At 40.6% G+C, this 23457-nt stretch overlaps 2 protein-coding genes across 4 annotated transcripts in view; one reads left to right on the forward strand and one right to left on the reverse strand.

Annotated features, from left to right (window-relative positions):
* rxrgb (retinoid X receptor, gamma b) overlaps positions 1–10036 on the reverse strand; it is a 31762-nt gene extending 21726 nt beyond the window's left edge. For 2 of the 3 annotated variants that reach the window (XM_038716046.1, XM_038716045.1), the window contains exon 1: positions 9802–10036. In XM_038716046.1, coding sequence (XP_038571974.1) covers positions 9802–10021 — 220 coding nt within the window. In that variant the 5' untranslated portion in view covers positions 10022–10036. Of the gene's footprint in view, positions 1–3377; positions 3729–9801 lie in introns of those variants that run through there. The other variant, XM_038716047.1, reaches the window with a different exon arrangement.
* Positions 10037–16657: 6621 nt separating this feature from the next.
* atf6 (activating transcription factor 6) overlaps positions 16658–23457 on the forward strand; it is a 33538-nt gene continuing 26738 nt past the window's right edge. Inside the window, exons 1-6 of the mRNA XM_038716053.1 lie at positions 16658–16885; positions 17928–18004; positions 18447–18525; positions 19074–19168; positions 21190–21348; positions 21660–21849. Of these exons, the coding sequence (XP_038571981.1) occupies positions 16786–16885; positions 17928–18004; positions 18447–18525; positions 19074–19168; positions 21190–21348; positions 21660–21849 (700 nt within the window). The 5' untranslated portion in view covers positions 16658–16785. The remainder of the gene's footprint in view (positions 16886–17927; positions 18005–18446; positions 18526–19073; positions 19169–21189; positions 21349–21659; positions 21850–23457) is intronic.

Below are 23457 nucleotides of genomic sequence, written 5' to 3' on the forward strand. Positions count from 1 at the left end.
GGCGACCGTCAAGCTGTGATGTGGGGTAAATCAGTTGTTATGTGTGAACTACTCGAAGACGCATTAAAACAGCTCCCTGTCGCATCACTGACACATCGCCGACGCCATGCTAGATATCTAGCATGCCAAATATCCACAAGGAGTCCACATCCACATCCAGCCAATGAGAGCAAGCAGCTGGCAGAGCAGGCAACTACTTTTTCTCTGCAAAACCCTTTTTGCTCACCTCAAGCTCTTTCTGTAGCTCAGACAATCCCTGCTAGCTGCGTGTGCTAATCCATTCTTTCACCCATATTCTTTGTCTTTGTAATTGGTTTCTTTATAATAACAAACAACAGCTGTTTCATGTGTAGGTTCGCGTCATTTCCAGTTTCACATTTCACGTGTTTTCTTGATAAAACGTGGTTTGGAGAACAGCGTCGGGTGACACAGCCCCTGTCAGCTCATGTAGTGTGTGACCCCCTGTCAGGATCAGTCATGTAGTGTGAACGCCACAACAACTTTAAGATTCCGTCACAAGACGGCAAGTTGCGTAGTCTGAACAACACCGCCATCAGCCAACGCTGAAAGTCATGTAGTCTGCACAAGCCTTAACATGCACTCACTCTCTCATCTCAAGATATAACCCAGTGAGTGTGACCAGGGCGACCTGACCTCTGGACCAGAGCCTAGAAACACAGCCAAACTACACAACCAGTGTAGCAACTATAGTTAACTTGGTGTGATGTGACACCTGACAAACAAATATGAGGAGGAAAACATTTCAACATGAAAACAAATGTAAGGCAGACAGAACTGGAGATGCCAACAAAAGGACAAAATGAGAGTGCATTTCCATCCACTTATGTTTATGAACATTTGCACATTATGCACACAGAAAACTTGAAATGAGGCAAAAAAGGTTTTAGCTGGGCAGGAGTGGAAGAGTTGGTGTATTGATAAAAGCAAAATACAGCAAAGTGCAATTGATACAGACTTGTATATCACACACAAGTCACAAGTTTGTGACTTAAACACCTACTGTTTATCCTGATGGACCAACTCCTAATATTTGTATTATGATAGTGGTTAAAATTTTTGCTACATTTGGATGAAAAGCTGGCTACTGATTAAGGTACTAACAAGAGTTACGAGTCTACAAACACACTAACAGCTATGTGAGGCTGTAAGTCAGAATGCTAGCATGGTCACAAACACAATGCCGACATGTTGATGTATAGCAGGGATATTTATCACGCTCACCATTTTAATTTAACACAGAGCCCTTAGCACTAAACATTCAGCTGAGGCTGATAGGAATGCCATTAGTTTTGCAAGTATTTGGTAATAAACCAAATAATTAATAACTGATATTCATATATATACATATATATACATACACACACACATATATTAGGGCTGTCCCCGACTAAGTATTTACATAGTCGAATCAGAATCATCAAATCCTGCCTATAGTCGACTGATAGTTGAATCATGTGTGTTTTTGTGCACCGCGATTGCGAGCCGAAGCTAAACTGAGGCTTATTGTCGATCTCTCTCTCTCTCTCACCCCTGCCATTCACCATCTTGTGCAGAGTTTTTGCCGTGCTGCCGACAACTGCATGCACGTCGCGGTTCCTCGCAGGTCTATTTCAAGTAGCGGCTGTTTAAAAACGATATAATATTCTTTCTGTGGTTCATCAACGGTGATAAATTACCCAAAAGTCCCGCAAGGTGCAGACAACTCGGCACAACACTGGTGAAGCTGGGGCTCCGTCTCTTCAGCAAGTGTTCCTCCTGCCACTACTCATATACACGCTACGCCCACACATACACACTCACAACCCAGGGTTAGGGTTACAATTTTGGATTTATTTACAGCATTAAACATTGAAATGTGTTTTGTAATAGGCTGTACATTAACTTATTGGGAGAAAACTGGTAGTTCTATGTAAAGTCAGATGTTGAGCACCCCCATATCGCATAAATGGCATGATCCTTGTTTCGCTGCGAAGCTTCGACTGTGAGATTGACATCGAATTAGGCACCGCCCATCAAAGCATCGAATCTTCGACTATTTGGGGTCAGCCCTAATATATATATATATATATATATATATATATATATAGAAAGAGAGAGAGAGAGAGAGACAGAGAGAGAAAGAGAGAGAGAATGTTATACTACTGTAGTTTTCCATTGACTTCTTACCTTCTACGACCACCTGAAAATCAACTCACAGGAAGTCAATATTTGCTTGAAATATAACCAAAATTTAATATTTGCAATTTTTATTTGCAAAAATATTTATATTTTTTGTCCTCAAGCTTTGTTTTTTAATAATATAGCTCTTAAATGTTATATTTTTGGCAGCAGTTCAAGTGTCAAGTCTCTGCAAAGTTGATTTTATACTTCAAAAAGGTATAAGCTGAAAATACTGGCTGGAACATAAAAAATCAACAGAGAAACGTATAATGCGCTTTAAACATGTGTGTAAACTTGTATTATCTTCTAGCTTTTATTAAACCATAGCCCAGTTGTTTTAATGAGTAATTCCTTCAGATTCAAGGGAAAACCCCTCATCAGAGTGAGTGTTGATAGAAGGATGCAGGGTGACAGGCAGCAGGCACAAACAGAGAGAGACAGCACGACGGAGAGGGCTAATAGGAAGGGACAAGTGTTGTGAGATAAACAGATAGTGAAGGACAAGGGAATGAGAGCTGAAAGCGTCCTTTTAAGTTGAGTGGCATCCCCACTGACCACATAAGTGAGTCACAAACCTTCGATTGTAACGTGCAACAGCAAAGCCTTATACTAGTCACAAGAGGTTAAAATGATCCAATGATTTTAAAGGCAAGAACTGCTGTTGCAGTAGAATAAGATGTTTAAATTTCGATTTCAAGATATAATCCCTAGCAAACTATAGTCCTCTGGAAATTGTAACAAAAGTATCACAGGGAGGATCATATATAATTCATGGAAAACCAAGATTCAAGATTCAAAGATTCAAAATATTTCTAGTTTCAGGTTTCCCTGTACACTGAAATTCTTACTTTGCTGTTCACATCAAATGCCTACAATAAAAATAAAATATATGTCTAAATAAAAATTGTTCCGCAAATGAATTTGCCCCGCTAGTTGCAGGTTTCACCCGCTAGAAAAAGAATTCACAATAACTTGTTCAAAGTGTGCATATGGATTAGAGGCTTTATTGTAATGTAATTATCTTCCAGTGCTCGAGCTTCACTTTCGTGAAAAATCACATGGCAACAGAGGTGCAGACAGGCAACATCTTATCTTCCACCACATACAATCCCAGGGCTGTTTTCCAACACACACACACACACACACACACACACACACACACACACACAAAGGCAAGACAAAACCCAGCTACTCACAATGGCCATAACCTATCTCCATCCCATGGCTGCCTCCAGTTGCAGGTGATGCCACAGTGTGCCACATGCCTGGCAGGACGCCAGTCGCTCAAGACCAGGATTCAGACTCAATTGTTGGCTTGATGACAGAATAAAAAATGATGCGTATACTGCGAAAATCAATCACTTTTTGGAAGAGAACAGGAACAGAAGGGTCGACATGGAGAGGGGGCAGGGGGACAAAAGAGGTGGAGTCCACCGGCACCGGTTATAGGATTACCCAGATTATCCTTCCCCAGAGATCAATCCCACAGGAACTGTGTGCTGCCCGATTGCTGCACAGATCAGCTCTCCTACCACCCACTCATCTCGTCTCTCTCTCTCTGTCTCTCAGTGTTGGTAAAACTATTTGCACGGCAACACCTGTTGTAGAGGCAGAACAGTGTGTCTAACATGTTGGGAGGGGGGGTGGGGGTGGAGGAGAGGGTCACATTTAAGAGTACAGTACAACCAGAAGTTTCTGATTACTCTCTCATAAAAGGGGTCAAGACTGGAGAGCATGGGAAGACAGTATGACACTGATGTTCCAGTAGTCCACAGAGGTTTTTATGTGTCAATTAAATATTTTTTTCAAAGATTTCCTCATTTAGTTCTCTTTTGCTGAAATTTAGATCAGACTTTCTGTCTAACATGTGGGTGGTATAAATGGGATGTGAGTGTTGAGAGTGGAAGTGAAAATACAAAGCCCGGGCCTTAAGAATTCTCTCTTCTATCTCCCTCTAAACATGTTTCATTCCCCTTATAATGCCAAGAAATAACTACATGCCAGCATGCAGGCATGTGGCGTTGCCTGTGTGCACATTGTTAGTATGTTTGTGTGTTTAACAAGTGTTAAAGCATTCCAGGAAGTCAGTGTTTTTCAGTGCTCTAGGATGGTCAAGCAAACACATAGCAAAGCGAAAACCCAGATGTAAGTACACAGGCCAAAAATATACCTTAAAGGCAATGAGGAACAATACATGACAAACCTTAAGGGAACCAAAATAAACTACAAAACCCCATGCAGGGGTGGATTCAATCTTTAGTTTGACCTTAAGACTTCATTTATCGGAGCAGGGATTCTAAAACAGTAGCATAATAAAATGATTTTAGTGAAACATACTGCTCTGAAATCAGCCTGCAAAAAGTGAGAGTTAAGTAAGAGTTAAGTTTGTTCATTAATAACAGAGGCAGCATGCTTGCTTGGCCATGGAAGTATGTCATATCACTACCATCCGATAATAGCCCTAGCCAATAAATGTGAAATTGGCACTGGTTTGAGTCTGCAGCTGCTCCTTTTAATTTATCCTGCCACCCTATCAAATGTTCACCCAGTTCTACCCTTCAAGCTGCATTGAAAGATAGCGCTACAAACTTGAGAAGCCTTCCTCCATGTGTGCATCTATTTTACTTACATGACTCAACAGAGTTTTCTTGTGCAGTGCACCTGCATGTGGCTGGATCAAATGTCTATACGGTGCTGGAAGGATAGCCACCAGTAACCAAATTCCCTCAATGACAGTAACCTGGCAAGAAACTCTGCTTGACACACGAAGAAGGGAAGACAGAGAAGAAGAAGAGACACCTTTCTTTCAGACTTAACAAATCCCACAGGGAGAAGCTAAAATAACACAGTCCTTCTTGAATGCATGCTGTGTTATAATAGTGTGTCATGGCCCACATAAAATACGCCAAATTAACCCTGAGAGCCATAATTATCATTCATAGATATAGTATCGTTTAGGAGGATAATTGGCAATCCTAAATTTAGGATCCACTCGTAAAATGTTTAATCTGAACTTCTAATAATCTAATTTTATAGGCTTGACTACTAAACTGATCTCAAGAGGAGACGGTTTTCTCTTTATGTCCTCCTCTCCTGGTTAACATTGATTTTGGAAGGACATTATCACACAGCACACTTGGTTGGGTGGACATTTGAAGGAAATGGCAGTGGAAAAAGAAATTAGTGAAAGGTAGAAAAAGGGAAACAGCAATGTGTACTTATGTATTAATGTGTACACATTACATTTGTGGATGTGAGAAAGCAGTAGTGCACTAAAATGGCACTTGGAGCACTCAAAAAAGCCAAGCAAGGTTTTCAACATTCACACATCTCTCTCAATGGAGAGCTTTAATGAGATCTAATGCACTTAGCTGTTACCTGTTGCTGCCATTGGTGCTCCTGTGGGACACAAAGTACTATGAAGAACTCTTTGGCTCAGGAAAGCCAACTTCAACTGAACCATAACTCTCCCCTCATCAATTCAATTTGTATTCATGTATGGTGTTAATGAGCTGCATGGTGCTTAAACTGTCTAATCCTGGGGTATAAGGGTGCAACAAACAATTGTTTTCCTTCATGATTAGTCTGTTGATTGTTTGTATGATGAAGTGACTAATTGTTTAGTTTATAAAATGTCAGAAAATACTGAAAAATGCCACTTTTACTTCAGATACTCACTCTGAAAAAATAGTTGAAGATTAATTTTCTATTGCTCGACCGATTGATTAATTGATTGATAAAAAACTAATAATTTCAGCACTATCTGAGTGTATTACAGGACATTGTTAAACTAGACACAATTTTGAGGTTTACATATAAAACCCATGATCTGTTTATAAATTTATATTAGTAAGTTAAACTAGGGCTGGGCAATATAGCGATAATAATAATTACTGCGATATAATTGTCCTCAATAAAAATATAACAAACGTTCAATAAATGTTCGATTTAATTCATTTGAATCACGAATGAATCAGCAATTAATTTTTCTATTAACGTATTTATTTTGTTAAGGAAAAGGGACTACATTTTTTTTACTTATTTTACTCATGCAAATTTGAAATGTTTTGAATGTTCTACCTCAGATTTGTGAAGCTATCCGCTATTTAGCAAGTGTTTTTTGTGTTCTGACCATAAAGAATACTTCTTCAACTTTCGCTCAGTAGCAAACATCAGCCTTTTAACTTTAAAGAAATAATTTGACATTTATTGTTTTTGGCCATATCGCCCAGCCCTAGCTTAAACCATCCAAAAGTGAGGGAATTAAAATTTGTTCCACTTCCACTACCTACAATATTAATGTACTGCTTACATGGTAAATGCATCTATAGTAACAACTTAACAATATAATAACAGAGCTAGATTTTGTTGTGAACATTTTGAATGCAGGACTTTTACTTGTTGTACAGTATTATTTTTACTGTGGTATTAGTTAACCCTAATGATCCAAATACTTCTTCCACCACTGACTATACCCTCACTTTTTTTCCCCTGGGAGCAGCAGCTACAGTAGATCAGAGGGATGGTTAATACATAATGTTCAGTGCATGGAAAACTAGAGTTAGTGTGCATCCATGTGCGTCCATCCCACTTATTTATTGTGTTGAACTCATGTATTATAGCACATGGCAGAGCAAGTTTTTATGTCTGTGACGTTTTTAACTGTATGTGTGTCTGTGAAGCCAAAGACAAATTTCCACGTGAGTGGACAATAAAGATGTCTGGTCTATTCTGTTCTATTCTAATCTAACACTGCTGCAGCACATGGCCTTTCAAGGTTCTCTGCTTGATTAAAGCTGGAATTAAATCAAGACTTTGACCTTCTTCACTAATGACTAATTACTGGCAATTAGCCCAGAGAATGGCCTCCTTTCGCCCCTTCTTTTCCCTCATCCTGTTCTCACAATTTGCACCCACTCCCACACACATACACATTCAAAACAAGCAGACTTGTTTACACTGACACATAAATACACACACTCAATCAAAAGTGCCTAGGGATAAACCTATTGTATGTGTTGTGTGTTAATGCATGTGTCGGCACTGGCAGGTCTCAAGCTACAGAATTCTTGAGCAAATACCTGCAGAGAGCCACACCCTCTACCTGTGTGGTTTATTTAACTCTGCAGAAGTGGGTGGGGACTGCTCTGTGCATGAATCTGCCATCAGAGAGCAGGTTTAATACTGCTGGGACGTCCTAGTCAAATAGTACCACCCGCATTCTTTAAGTCACATGATATCACGGTCACACTTTGCACATTTTTTTACAATTAGCTCTGCATATAGGAAGTCCACATATTTGCAGCTATGACATTTATGCATGTGTGTGTGTACTGGGAGGTGGATCATTGACCCCTAGCAAGTGATGAGAGTTCACATCAACTAGGGTGACCTCTTTCTCCAACCCCTACCACTTCCCCATTATTTTGCTCCCTTCACTCTCCCGTCTCTCTGCCATGACGTCCCTGAACTGCGAGCTAAATATGTTGTCACTGTCAAAAGTAGCGAGTGGGTGCCCGTCATCTAGATTCACTTCCACTGATGAAAAAATGTGGAAAATAATATATGCTGAAGTGCTGAGAGGGGTAAAAATGCTGATTCCACTTAAAGCCCCGGGCAGGTCTGAATCAAACCTGCTGAAACACAACATGTCTGGGAAAAGCTGAGTGGATCACGAAACAATCCACACATAATCAGCAGACTGTAGTTTGACTTCACACTGCTTCGCATTGGCCGCAAACTAATGACAGATTCCAAAGGGAGAAAATTAATTTTAGAGTGATTGTCTCTCATTCAAGAAATGAGTGATGGCCCTATTTTCACATGTGTTTTGGTGTGTGGGCTGTGGATGCTAAAATATATAATAAATCATAGTTGTGAGTCAACACATAAAACAAGTACAGCTCTTCCTTAAGATGATCTTCCCGCCACAGCTCAGTGGCTTTACTATTAACTTTCTGTATGCTTTTAAAGAGAAATACTTCAAATGATTCTGCTTTATGACCAGTACGTTATTGATCGCTGATATTTTCTTTGGTTTACAGTTTAAAAACACAAAAAGTTGAAATGTCCAGCATGTAACCCAAACCATAATGGGACAACAAAACTCTCCACTGAAACCAAAATTGATCAAATTCTTTGAGATGAGCAGCTTTTTATGGTAACTCGCCAATAAACCAGTTATAACCAAAGTTGCAAATAAACTCTATAAATGAAAATGTTACAAAATATAAAAAACAGACAGTTTTATGTAGCTGTAACAGCAGGCACACAGTATTAGCAGTGGACTACATGACTGAAATATCTCATACTTAACGATGACAGATCAAAAACAGTCTGATCTGCAAAAATCAGGATGCCACTAGTCTGTTTGATCAGAGTACGTTTTTAAAGACAGAGAATAAAGACTATGTAGCTCAAGAGGGGGGCTGCTCTGTTTCTTCTGTACAACCATGGGCTTCCCTCTACAAGCTCCAACATCCAGATGTCTCTTTCATTCCCCTGGGAGCCACATTCATTATGGAAACAGTTTTCAGCCCCTCCAAATGGTGCCGAGATATCTGTGATAACATAAAGGGGCTGCAAAATTTTGTCTTCAACAGTTTTTATTTGTTTCCTTGTAATGCCACTCTTTTACACCCCTCCACCCTACCCCAGAAAAAATACTGTTTTTTGAAGCACATGTCATGTTTCTACCACAGAGATGTGACAATGAGTGTATCTTTCAGGGAGAGAAAAAAAACATCACATGATAAATGATGCATATAGTGTGTGACTCAGGGAAGCTGAAAAAAGATTCACTCTCCAGATAGAGTCTAATTTAAGAAGGTTTAGCTTACAAAACAGGGAGCCACACTTATTTGGAAGCCTGTAAGTAGGATATCTTAAGGTAGTCTATGCATTCCACATGTTGCAAACTCCACAGTGGAAACAGAAGCCATATTCTTCTATCTGTGGATTTTAGGCTGTCACAAAAAAAACCCTAATAATAATAAAAAAACAGCTATCAGATGGTTCAACGGCAAAGTCAATGAGTCAGACCAGATTTCAGTTTTACTGAGCAAAATCACATCATGCTGTCATTCCGCTGAATGGAGCCACAGCGCTGACCAGGGCGGCTCACTACGCTCGTTTTTACCACGGGGTGCAAGTTTGTTTATCAGTAGCCTACTAATCCGCCATTCCTCAAGGCTGTTCCGTGCATTTCTCTCTAGACCTGACGGCAATCCCAGACCAATAAATTGTGATTCTGTCTCAAACAGTTTAGCAAGAGACGCGCGACAAGCGCCATAAATTACATAAGCGCAATTAAAGTGCCAACCTCTGACCTTGCCTGACCGGCACAACCACGATCATCTGACTTTTGCATTGGCCACAGCTTTCGTTTCAATTGCCACAGTAGCGAAACGAATATTACCAAAGACAGAAGCATAACAACCGGATTCATAGACGGGAGTCGGTGGTTAAAGTACGCGGACGCTCTCGCGCACAGCTCACAGGCTGGAGAGAAGACGCCATGAAACAAACGCACTCTACTCTAAGTCAAAACAAAATGCAGCAGCTGCGTGAGGAACACACCAAGGCAGACTGGGCTCCGAATAATCGTTGAGGCGTACTTACTGAGGTGTATATACGGATCATTACTGTCCATGCTGTGCGAGTTGTTGCGTCGATTTCCTAGAGTCGGTGCTGCTCCGCATCCCAGCGCATTCCTCTCCCAGCCCGACTCAACTCTGCAAGGCGGCTCTACACGGGGGCCCAGCGAGGGGGGGGGGGCGGCGGCAAAACAGGGCTTCTCCCAATGACAACAGTGGTCGATATCAAGCCCCAACACGATCATGACGAAACATCTCGCCTGCAGTGACTCGGTGTTGCAATATTTTCACAGTAAAATGTTATATTCCAGAATCACGGCAATAAGGAAAGAAAGAGACGGTGGCGTTTTACAGCCCCCCCCCCCCACCCCCAAATGCTTTTCTACACAGGCTAATCTTAAAAATCTCAGTTCTGCCTCTTTAGGCCCATTAAAAACAACTGCAGCTAGTAAGTGATAAGGCAATATTAGTGATGCCATACAATCGGACAACATATGGCTACCAATTTAGAAATAATTAAACAGGCATGTTCTGTTGTTCTGGTTATTTTGAGCAGTTTATACAGCTGGGCATGGCAGACACTAATTATGACCTAGCCTACTTTTAATGTCTACCGCAATATTTGCCTTTATTTTAACTGTCCTGTAATTTTACTTAGCTCCCAAAAATCATCCTTGTTTATCTGCATTATATACTCTAATTGCATAACTGGACGTCGCTTAAAGTCTGCTGAATCTATAACATCCTGATTCCATGTCATATGTAAAACACTGTTTTTATTCTCCTGCAGTGTTTCTCTGAGGGGATCTCTCCGTGTTTACCTATCGCTGGTGTGAGTCCTGGTCTGGGAACCCCCCGGAGTCCCCCCACACCCCTCTTCAGAGTGCGGGGTCATGTAAGGGTGAAGCTCCCGGTACCTCAGAAGGTTATTCAGGAGTCAAGCCGCACTGAGGCATTCACTGTGTTGAACTGCGGAGCGGGCAGACGCTCCGTCAACGCCGGGCCGCTGACCACTCAGCGGGCCATTGGGCTGGCCCGCTAATGGGACAAGCACCCCCGGCTCCACCGTCCTTGTAACAGCGACCCATAAAAGAGCACAGGAGGATGCTAACCAAGATGAATGGCGTTTTTTCTCAGCTCATTCTACACTAATCAGAGCTTTTCATTTGTTATGGCCTCGCGCCATCCCCTCCGCCGCAGCCTCCACTAGGGCCAGATAACGTATAAATTCATTAAAGTCAAAGAGGGACATTAAAATGGCCATTTGTCAGATCTCTCTTTGTGTGCTCCTAATGGTGGCACATGGTCCAAGGCATTGAGATGATTTTGGTAGCCCCCCCCCCCCCCCCCCCCCCCCTCAGTGCATTAGGGGAACGTGGGAACTATGTGTTTTCCTCTTTTCATGAATTGAGGCTATTCTGATTTTTTTTATTCAACTTTTTACAGTTTAGGCTATTGTTTCTTTCTTTCTTTTTTTTTACTGTTTAAAAATGTCAGTACATCATGAATCTTTCCTAGCTAAAGTGACCCTGTAATTTCTTTTACTTATTTTTGTTCTACCACATAGTTTCATATTTTGTTGGTTATCCAATCCATCCATCAACTTCAGATACCTGCCTCCCCTCCACTACACACACACATACAAACACACACACACACACACACACACACAGACACACACAGACACACACACACACACACACACACACACATACAAAGTCAGTCAGTGAACCCTTTGCACTAATCCCTTTGTATTCACACCACCATTCCCCACCAAACAATGTCCTAAAGCCTAATCCTAAACCTAGCTCAACAAACCTGGGCCACCTGCTAGCAGGTCTCAGTTTAGCTAAAAGGCCAACACAAACTTGAGCAATAAACCATCTGTTAAATGTCACCTTAAAAGAACTTGTTACGTGCATTCATATAAAGAACACAAACACATTAATGCGTAGATTGAAACACATATATAAACACCAAATTGTTTTTCACTGTCTCCCTGTCTTTATGGCCCCCTTGCTCTATTTCTCTCCAACATTTTCTGTATCCGTCCTTCTCTGGCTTCTGGATGGAGGTTCTGGTGCGTCGTCATGGGAGATGGCTCTCTCCATCTGCCTCTGCTGTCATTAGCCCACCTCCCTCACGCTTTATCGGGGGGACCCTTGCCACCCCCCACTCTCCTGGACCCTCTTCACTAGTCTGACAACCCCTGCCCCTGCTCCATACATAACCCTGAGATGATAAGTGTCCCCCCGCTTTGTGTCGGCCAGGATAAGACAATGCCACACAGCACTACAGAACATCATCCATCTCATAGGTCATCAATCTGGGACACAAAAGATGAAATGTAGCTCGAACTCCCTTCTGCAAAGGGTTTTCTCTTTGCTTAGGAGAAGCTCGTTCTCCACCTCTCTCTCGCTCCTTTTAACTGTTAGGTTAGGGGTTCACCAGCAAATTATTCAGACTTGCATGGCTACACGGGAAGGAAGTAGTTAATGCATTTCAACTACTTTAAGTATTTCTCAATACAAGTATTTCTCAATTGCACATTTAAAACAAAAATTAAAGAAGCATGACATTATTCAAGCATCTACAGCGATAGACGAACGCTGTTTATTTTCCTCTGCAGAAAGATAAATCTTGTAGACATGGAACGCCTGATTGAAAACAGGCTGTCTATCCATTAAAGTGACTTAAGCTGACACACTAACAGGCCTCTGCCAAATTTACATGCATTTGTATGTTGATGGATACTAATGAAAAGCCATGTATCTTATACATAACACCACCTTTTGTTTCTCCTCTTTTCTGCCTAATTTGGTTTATATTGTCTGATAATTAGCATTGGGGCTTTTTGTCTTTGGTCATTGTCTATGACAGCAGTGTCTTGGTTTGAGGTCTTCATTTTAGTTAATAACCCACTAGGATTAAATTTTCCTCTCCAAAAGAGGCCAAGAATCAACATTACCGATACACAAAACACAACTAATCTTCTAAGAAATGCAATCAAAATCACAGACATGGTCATTTATATGATGCTTAATAGTTTTATGACAGTTTGTCCATCAAGGAGTTTAGCTGCTGTGATGTGATTGTTACTCATTAGTATTGTTGAAAATGTAGTTTGTTACTTATCGCAGACTCTGGGTAGCTGCTCTACATCCTGCAAACCAAATTTAACTTTTTGTTTTTGCAGCAGGCATACAGACATCAATTGTTGGATTGTAGTGGCAGAATTTCTGAGCAAGAGCAGATATTTGTGAATGATAATTTGATTCTAGTGAATGACGGTGTGCTTTTTTATCTTATTTCTACTCTCTAATGTACAGGTACAAATTTATCATCTTTAGCTATGACGACTACAGATAACAAGAGGCAGAGAGCATAGCCACCCAAACTCTGTTTAAATGCTTAGATTGGGCTCCAATTGCTTTGTTCTAAGTGATCTGATGGCCGATCAATGAACTAACATCTTGTAAGTTTGTAGAGCTCCGCAATATACTGAGATAACATGATCGGAAATTACATTTTGAGATTTTGTTTATCATGACATGATTATCTGGTATGATTTTAATCTGTTAAATATGGGAAATGGTATAATTCTTTGACTTTATTATTATCTATGTAACGTTATGATCCACTGAAATCAGGCATAATATGCGATAAATAAATCCCTGTTTTTTTATCTTCACCACTATCTTGACTGTCAGGGAGCCGGGAGGCACAACAGAGTGAAATTCAACTCTTCCATGTTTGGGAAGGGAGAGGGAGATAGGATTTTTTTTTTGCGTATACATGCTGGACACACATCCTGCCATGCATAAAATAGGCACATTATTATTCACATTGTTCCCTTACTGTTTTCATATAAATACCACCCTAAAGCTTGAATAATCATCCCAAATACTGTAACATTATCAGCCTTGAGGTCACTTACAATGTGTCAGCGTCATGCCCAGATTATATTAAGTCTGCTTCACAACTCTAGGATTTGTATTCCAGGGTGAGACAAACACAAATGAGAAATGTATCTAAATTATGATCAAAATGTTCTGATGTGTTGAATAGTTTAACAAACCATCAAAATAGACGTCATACTTCAGACAAAAGATGAGACACATTGTAGCAGCTTCAACCCTGCCAACATTATCAAGTTAACCTGTTAGTCTGCTTTATGTGTCTGGGTCTAAAGGGGCTTCACACACAATCAATATGATGAGCCCTGAACTGCCCACAGACTAAAGACGCCGTCCATGACATTACCACAACACTCCAATCAGACACGGTTGCATTATTGTCATCATCACACGTGATGTAGGCAAACACATGGCTTACATTATTAAGATCTGTCAAGAGAATTTGACATTTAGAGGTACAAAGCAACCTTTGATTTCAACAATATGCATAGTGACACTGTCACGTTAGCAGAGCATATAAACAGTAGGTATACTGGACTTTAGCAGTGATTCATGAAGTGAGATTGCTTACATTAGTTGATTAGGATTTATGTTATAGGTGGAGCAGAGACTCCAGGCAGATGGTTGACCACAATGTTAGTCTTTACCTTGCTGTAATAAGTTAAGACAGACTAGGGGTTTGTCCTGTCAGAATGGAGCTCAAACAATCCAGCAGGGACCTCATGTTAATCTCAGTACGACCTGAAATGCCCATGAGGGATTAGGCCTATGCAGCTACTGTTTTTTAGCACACATAACTACTGTGCCCGTGCCATTTAAAAATCACAACCGAAGTCTAAGAACATACTCTGTATGAGTAGGTTTATTCTGTTACAGAGCGAGCATGCACATCTTTCTGATGAGCTGAGGCCTGATGAGACGTTGAATAATAAGCGGCTTTTTGGAATGCATGCAACATGAAACTGACATGGCTTTTGTCCAAACGTGTAATATGGACATACAGGACATGTATGTGTGTGACCATCAGTTGCAGCAGTTTGAAAATACTCTGCACAGGCACTAAAAGAATTGGATCAATAGGTGCAGTGACATTTGCATTCAGTGATTCAAATGATTCAGATACAAATTCACCCAATCAGGACAGGGTCACCAAACACCAATATAAAGGCTTATTTATTCTGCGCCATGACACAGAAGAGATTCTTTTACAGACTGCTTTGATGACAGTTACTTGAAATCCCCTGATTTTGAAAGACACTCCAGCAATTTAGCAATTGCACTTCAATATCATTGGATAACTTGTGAATCAAAAATGTGTTTTACATTTAAAAAAATCTGTATCCTACCCATAATTACAAATCACAACCGCAACAGCAAATGTATGTGTCCTTGCCTGACAAACTATCTTTCAAACTACATGCCTAGTTTGTAACAGATTTACAAAAATCTCTTCCACAGCCACTGAAGGCAATATGTAAAGGTTTTCACGTGCATTTTCCATGTATTTCCCTCACTGTCCTCAGAACCATCTGTCCCTCCAGCACCTTGAGGACCGTGGCACTGAAAGGACAGCAGAGAGCCAAATATCTTCGCCAGGCAGACTAACATTAGAAATACTACCAAACCAATCAATCTATGCAATGGAAATTTATTTTTATGGAGGCTACATTAGAAATATGTAGAAGTTAATTTATTTATTTATGTGACTCTGACAGCTCTCACATGACTGCCATGTGGCCTTATGACATGTGACATCAGCGTGTGAATAGACTAAAAAGGTTTAAATGCCTGGGTCCACAAACCAGCAAGGAGTACTGACAAAGTCCCTCAGGATGTTGTTTAAATCTGTACAACTACAGTCCAGTGGAGAGTTTCAGTTGCACAATACACACAACAGTCACCTGAATTGAAACTATGTGTTGTACTATGGGAAATACTGCATAGTGAAAGCCTATTGTGTCACCTTTTGTGTATTGTTGATGGTCACGACATGTTTGTCTGAAAGATGTGTTTGAATTTTAACAAAACATTCCTAACTCAAGGTCATATCGTTAGCTTTTTCTAGAGCCTTCAGTCACGGCCATTCTTAGTGGATGGAGTTTGCCAAATTGCCAAGGACATAGGACAACTGACAGGTGAGGTCAGCAGCTGTTATGATTTTACTCATAGCGCTTTTAGGACTTGTCATCTATGTTGGTTTAAAAGTTAAGCACCAATGTGAATTCTTGTGCTGGGAAATAAGCTTTAGTACACAGTAATGTGTGCAACCCCTTGATGAGACATTACTAGAATTATTCTTTAGGAAGATAAGTTGAATTTAAAGTTTCGCTTTAGCCTGCATCTCTCAGATCAACAAGATACTCAAAATAACACAACTTCTAGCAGTTTTTTAGTACATGTACATATCACCATCACTGTCAAATAGGAATCTAAGCACGCTATATATTCAAAATGCATATCGACCTACTTCTTGTAATTAATCTGTTACATTAATCATTCAAAATGTAGGCTATTCCTGTATATTTATCTTCCTTTGAATTGAATTGTTCTTGCACTTGTGCTTAATTACAGAGAAACTTAAACCAGAGTGAAATTCCTTGGATGTGCACACGGTATACTTGAAGATACTTAAAGTTGATTAACTTTGCGAGGATTGTGCGATGTCACTGAATTATAATTTCACTATTGAACAACCTTAGCCTTATTAATTCACACGTTATTCAGCATGATTCAATGACCTCCTCTCGGTTCTGTCATGAACTCAGTGCCATTATAATCCTTTTGACGGAGAGGTCAACGTTACGAGGCACATAGACACGCTTCCTCGCCATGCTGCAGAGTCTGCAGTACTATTCTGCCGCCCTGTGGCCTGGTTAGGCGGCACCAGTTTACATTTCTAACAGCACCCCTGCGTTTTCTGTTTCACAGGTCCCTCGGTGGCACCCGTAGGGTTTTCGGCAAAGTCAGACGTGTATCTAAGCGTCGAACAGGATGTTTGCTACCAAACAGCTAGAAGATGAACAGTCCTGTGAGCCGTCGCTTGATCCCAGCGTGTTCGTCTGAGACACTTAACTAAATGAATTCAAACGAGGATGTCATCCGACGTAACGTTAGACTTCGGAAATCACCAACAATATTCTGTGATGGATAGTGACAACGGGATCATCTCCATCGACCAGGGAGGAGAGTGGGGTAAGCGTCGGCTAACAACACTTTCTAGAAAGTCGCACACAGGGACGCAGAGGTAGCTACAGCTAGCTAACATTACCAGTCGAGGTAAGAGATATAACGTTAACCAAGAAAGCTGCCACTGAAATACTAAGTAATGACAAGGTTGCTGTTTCGAAAACAGTTATTAACGCCTGGGGTTGATGCGTTTCCATCGCTTCAAGTTAATGCAGTTAGCATTAGCTAGCCGTAGATGATGTAACCTGTAGACCCTGGGTGATATGTAATTAATAACCAGCTATATGGCAGAAGACATTACCTCGTCTACACCATAGGCTGTATATACGCTAAAACAGGGACTATATATCTGTAGATATAGCTAACTCAGCTAGCTCATAACTTCAAAACAGAAGAATGCTAATGTTAACATTCTTTGTATTGTGTAACAAATAGCAACTAGCCACATCCTGCAGGTGATTAAATAATAAATAATAATAATAATAATAATAATAATGGACCCCTGTAAAGTAGATAAGTTATGTTAACCTTAACTGTTCTTTTACTGCCAAATGTTTCAGTTTTGTTTGTTTTACATTCTATTTTATTTTGTTTCATTAAGATTGTGTTTTTGTGAGTTCCGGTTTCATGCTGGATTGTGCATGTGTTTATTATTTCGGTTGTTGTGTTATTAGTGTAAGTGTGCATTGTCTATATTTGGAAAAGTGTGTAATGTGTATGTTGTATTATGCAAAAAAACACTGATACAAATCAACACTTCATACATTATACTGCTTACAGTTATATAACTATTTAGGTACAATGCATTTATTTACTTTTCCTATTAGCCAGTTCATAAAAATAAAAGTATTAAAGGCCTTATATGACTGCTTATCATTGCTACTGGGAGATGGACTGAAATAATGTGGAGCAAGTCAGTCTCTTTTGTAGTTGTATTATTTTAATTTCTAAAGGCATGATTAGTATCTTACTTAAACTGTACAATGGACTGAGAGCAGTTGAACTTGGAAGTTTATGTTGAATGTATTGTATTGTTGTTGTTACACAGACATCAGCCTGTTTGATGAGCTGGACAACCTGGGAGATGCAGATGAGCTGCTTGAGGCCCTGCAGAATAGTGGCTATGTGAGTAACTCATCCTTTGAATATGCAAATAGTAATTTGTCAAGTGAGAGTCTTATAGGAAACGTGTGCAACAGGAATTGTGAGAAGCAAGAGATATGCTTGTTAACAGTGGTGCAGAGCTGGAGATAGAGGTGCCTGAGTAGCAAACATGGTAGCGCAGTATGCTATGTAAGGAAATGTGATACGGGAACAGCAACACCCCACATTTGTTGTGAAGGTGTCAGCCATACTATATGCAAGAGTTTTATTGACTGTTTCTTGAACACTTTAAATTCTCCTCCTTCTGACATAACAACTGTTTTCTGCACTTGGCAGAAAGAATAAGAAAAGAATACAGTAATTATATGCACATCGCTTCGATTGTTGATCAGACATTACCTTTGTTTACAGTCTGCATTCTGATGAGGTCTTTTGTTTAAAAAGTCTGTGTTTGGTTTCTCAGGCCAGTGAGGGTCCAGACCTGGACTTTGATATCGACATACCGTTGTGGAATGAGGTGGACAGAAGCAGCACCTGCACAGGTACAGCAACGCATGTTTACCTTTGTGTGAACATGGCTATCGCATTTCATTCATATGATGTAACTTATGTGATATACTGTTTCAATTTGACAGAATATTCTCAGGTACACTGTTGTTGCTTTGCTGCATGCAGCTTTAAGTGTAATATACAATTGATGCCCCACTGTTGAGGAAATAAAAATAACTTTTAATTAAAGATTATTATTATTTTCTGAAATTTCCTAGCTTCTTTACTTTACTGCTGGTTCTGTGTTTCTTCAAAAATTTGGAAAACTATTACCTAATATAACTGTGATGACTTTGTTTGTTTATTTAATGTTTACATGGCTGCTTTATGATTAGTTTGCAAAGACAGCAGGTGTAGCTTATTTATCAGTGTGTGTTTATGGGACACAGTGGTATATGCTAAATAAATAAAGGATATAGAAAGGGTGGTAGTATAAGAGTATATGTGCCAGTATGCTGTAATAAAAATCACATCCGCCTATGCTGACAAGCATACATATATGACACATTTTTCTGTTTTTTCTTTGTCCTTGTGTATCCAGATGGTGAGGTGAGCATGGACTCTCTGTCACCTGCCCACACTCTGAGCTCACTCCCTTCTCCGGCCTCTGTGGAAGCCCTGTCCCCATACTCCTTAGTGAGTTACTCTTATCTCAACTCTTTGTCCTTCTCAGTTTTCGGCGTTTGACTTGTATTTCCAATGCAAATTTTACCACGGCTGTTGGTCGTGTGTATTTGCATGTGCCCCTTTTGGTGTGCGCTGGTTTCTTCCAGATGGTGTCCAAACATTGACAGCTGCTCTTGCTTTTGGATAGCGACACCACATACACACTTGAGACACTTATTAACAAAAGCCTTAAACACCTTGTCACACTAATACATTTACTGCCAGACTGAGCTGTGCCCCGCCCCCTCGTTAAATAAAGGTGCTGACAACTTCAGCCACATTAGCATAATTTAGCAGGCAGATGTTTTTGCAGTGTGTCAAAACAAGGACAAGGGTTGCATCTACGTCTGGCCCCACTACCACCTGCACACATTTGTCTGCTAACTGAATCACCCTGACTGAATCCAAGGACACGTTTGTCTGCTAGAGGCTGCAGCTAACGATGAATTTAGTATTCAAAGCTTCGACAGATTATTTCAACGATTCATCGATGCGTAGTTTAAGAAGTACTTAAATGACGCATCCCCCCCTCAGCTGTGCACGTTTATACTGTGTCATACAGCAAACATCAGACTAACAACTAGACAGCTGCTTTACAAACACAACATGACTACACGACTGTCAGCGTCGGCCGATGGCCGTGCTGTCCACACAACTTATAACGGCAGTCTTGAAGTCGTTGTGGCGTTCACACTACGTGACTGACACACACACACTACAGGAGCTGACAGCAGCTGTGTCACCCGACGCTGGTCTCCAAACCATGTTTTGTCAAGAAAACAGCGAAATGTGAAACGGGAAATGAGCAATCCTGCACACAAAACAGCTGTTTGTTATTATAAAGATACCAATTATAAAGACAAAGAATATGGGTGAAAGGATGGATTAGCACACGCAGCTAGCAGGGATCAGAGAGAGCTGGAGGGGAGTAAAAGGTGTAGCTCCCCTACACCCAGTTAACTCATCACTGTGAGGTTACAACTCACGGCCCAAAAAGGAGAACAACAAACGCACGTGTGCACATTTTCAGCCGGAGACTGCGCTTACTTTGGCTTCAACTCAACAATCAATCATGATTTCAGTTAAATGCTAAAGTTGCTGTTACTGTTACCATGTCAGTGTCCCCTGCCAGAACACCGTGCTTTCTGGTTAGATGCTATCATGCTATTGTGGAGGCTACATAAGTTTCGTTTTAAGGTGGACGGACGGTAACATAAGAGTTGTTGTTTTCTTTAGCTTGAAATAATCCCGTACTTTGGACACTTTCTTCTTTGTCCCTCGCTACATTCTCTCTCTTCCTCCACTTTGCAAGCAGCTCCATTATAATCAAGTCGTGTTCACAGCGTAAGCGCGATGTGCGACAGTAATAAATGTCCGTGCAAAACACTGTGCTGTATAGTTAAATGGATTAAACGAAGCATTGATGCAAAGAATTTGTGTCGAAGCATTTTATTAATCGATTTTATTGATTTAATCTATGAATCGTTTCAGTCCTAGAACATTGAATTTATTATAGTATACTTAATCCATATTTTATCTGATGTGTCTCACAGCACTGTACATATATTGTGATACATAGAGTTTTATTGGCTTCAGCAAAAACTGACCTTCTCACCCTTGTTAAACAGGACAACAATCATATTTCATCAGATAGTGTGTTTTACTTTCTTGTGAAGTTTGTTGATGACTGCATGATGAATGCAAATGTAGGCAAGCATCAAAATCTCTCTGAGATACTCTCACATAATGTGTTCATTAGTAGCCTGTTTGGATGACAATAACAGGATGTTGTGCAAACAAGACACTGTACTGTACTGTGTATTTTTAAGAGTCAGTGTCAAGCAGCAGAAGTCAAACTAATTAAAGGAGCATTTCAGATGTCATTTTAGTAGGCACTGAACTGCAACCCTGCTTTTTTTTGTACTGCTGATGTCGAGCAAAAAGAGGTCCAGTATTTAGTTAGACACAAGTTTTCTCTGCCCCTCATCCAGGATGAGGCCCCGTCTCCACTGTCGCAGCTCTCTCCTGTTTCGGTCCACTCAGAGTCCAGCAGCTCTTCTGTAATATCTGCTCCAGCTAAGAAATCTTCGAAGAGGACCAGTCAGACCACACGAGGTAAGACAGCCTCCACCACATCTGCTTGCTCAGCTGTCATCTATATTTGTATGCTTTGTTCAAAAGCCAGGGGAAATTCTGCACCACACTCTGGGTTTGCAGAATTCTGGGATGTGATCAACCAAAGAAAGAGAGACAGTAGTGGTCTCTTATAAGAAAAGACTTGGAATGAAAATGCCCTCTAACAGAAAATGCAGATTTCCTCACTTGAACTTGGAGTCAGCCTTTCCTTGTATTTACATAAATCCTATTGTTTAATTTTTTTTGTTATTTCACTTCTTCCACCCCCATCCCCTGGCGCACACACACACACACACACACACACACACACACACACACAGCTCAGCCAATCAAGAGGCCGATTCAGATTGGCCCGAAGGTTTCCATCCAGCCGAAGCCGCTGATTACAGCTGTGCCCTTGGCTCATGCAGCAGCTCCCCTGCAGGCCAAGACAATCATCATCCAGCCCCTGCAGACCACTGTGCTGCCTGTGGTCAAACCAACTCCGGTCAACATCCAACCAGCGCCCCCTCCAGGTCAGAGCCCACACTGCAACACGTTACCTCACATCACACTGTGTTGCATCAGACCAGTGCACTGAATATATCAGCATGCAGTTCTTCTTTTACTCAGTATTTTGGAATTCATTTTAAGTTGGAGATTACATGATATTAGTGATATTTATCATTTGCGATGATTTTGGTTGTTGTGCTTGTTAATAGACAATAATTTAGTTGCTGTGTCTTGGCCAACAGATGGCGCTTTAACCTTAGTTTTTGCTCATCATTGTTCTTCAGTCCTTGCTGTCCCATATTATCCTTGATGGTCAAAAGAATAATACTAAATAAGTAAATCAGACACTATAAGTAAATCAGACATTAAGATGTTAGTTTTTCCTTTTTGTCTCAAAATAATGTCCAGTTTTGGCTACTATCTTGGTAATCAGCCATCATAAATATACAATCACGAAAGTTTCATCTAAAACCCACATTTAAATACTTTTTATGGGCTGCTCTGTGTTTTTGTGTATTGTGCATTTAAGTCATTATGTTTTGTGTTTTAGCCTGCCTGGTTTACCAATCTGGTCATCTGTGTGTTACATCAGCAGCACATAGGCCAATGTAAATACTTATGTCATTGCTTGGGACTCAAGTGGGTGGAGTGTCTTGAATTTGAGCTTGGTTCTCCTGTCTGCCTGGTAATAGCCAAGATGGCAGATGGCTAGGGCCAAGACATCCAAGTTTAGGACCCCAGATGGAAGTCAAGTCGTGCCTGCTCAGTATTAGGAGTCTCTTTGGTTCCAGAATGCCACAATATTCACAGCTAAGGAGTGAGCCCTAAGCATCAGGCTGATGAAAGGAAGAATTCTGAGCTGTTTACCAATGAGTTCACATTTTATGGAGTCTGAAATGGGCTGTCATGTGTCTCCAAAGAACAAACAGGCTGACAGGTGTTCCCAAGGTGTTTAATTTTTTTTGACTTTCATCCTCATGAACATTTCTTACAGATGGTGAGCTTGAGCGCAAGACACAGCTTTGGCACCACACACATTCATTAGCTGCGCTGGCTAACACTTTTGCACAATTAGCAGTGACAGGTTGTTTAGTATTAGAGGTGAAGGTTGCTGGGTCAGTTTGAGGAATGGTTCCTGGCACAGTCTTACTGTGAAGGGTGGGCTGTGCTCTGGGGGGCTCCTACATTAACAGGACATTTATAAACCTGGACAATATCATATTTGTTTGAGGTTTTGCTTGTGTCTCTCTTTCAGGCAGTAATCCATTTTGAATGTGGGCACAGGTGCATGTTTATGTGTGTGCACATAAAACTCACACACCTCTCAGTTTGGAATGTGGAAGTTTAAGACCACAGGTCGAGATGGTAAACATCTTTTCCATCTGTACTTTAAACACAGAGAGTCCCGTTAAAGACATGGGGTTAATGTAGGTCACCAGAGCTTCAAGGAGCTGGACTGGACCATCTGCAGCAGGAGCACACTGATGCAGCTTCCAGCTTGTATAGAATATTAGCTTGATATATATAGTATATATGTATATGTATAGATGGCACGACAAATGTGGGCTGAGAACACAAACAAAAACATAATAACAAACTAACAGACACACATAATCAGAGTCAGCGTTAAT

This window comes from Micropterus salmoides, unplaced genomic scaffold (assembly GCF_014851395.1).
Source record: "Micropterus salmoides isolate LMB-PRFRI ecotype aquatic unplaced genomic scaffold, ASM1485139v1 Ms_hic_scaffold_13, whole genome shotgun sequence".
NCBI classification, from domain to species: domain Eukaryota; kingdom Metazoa; phylum Chordata; class Actinopteri; order Centrarchiformes; family Centrarchidae; genus Micropterus; species Micropterus salmoides.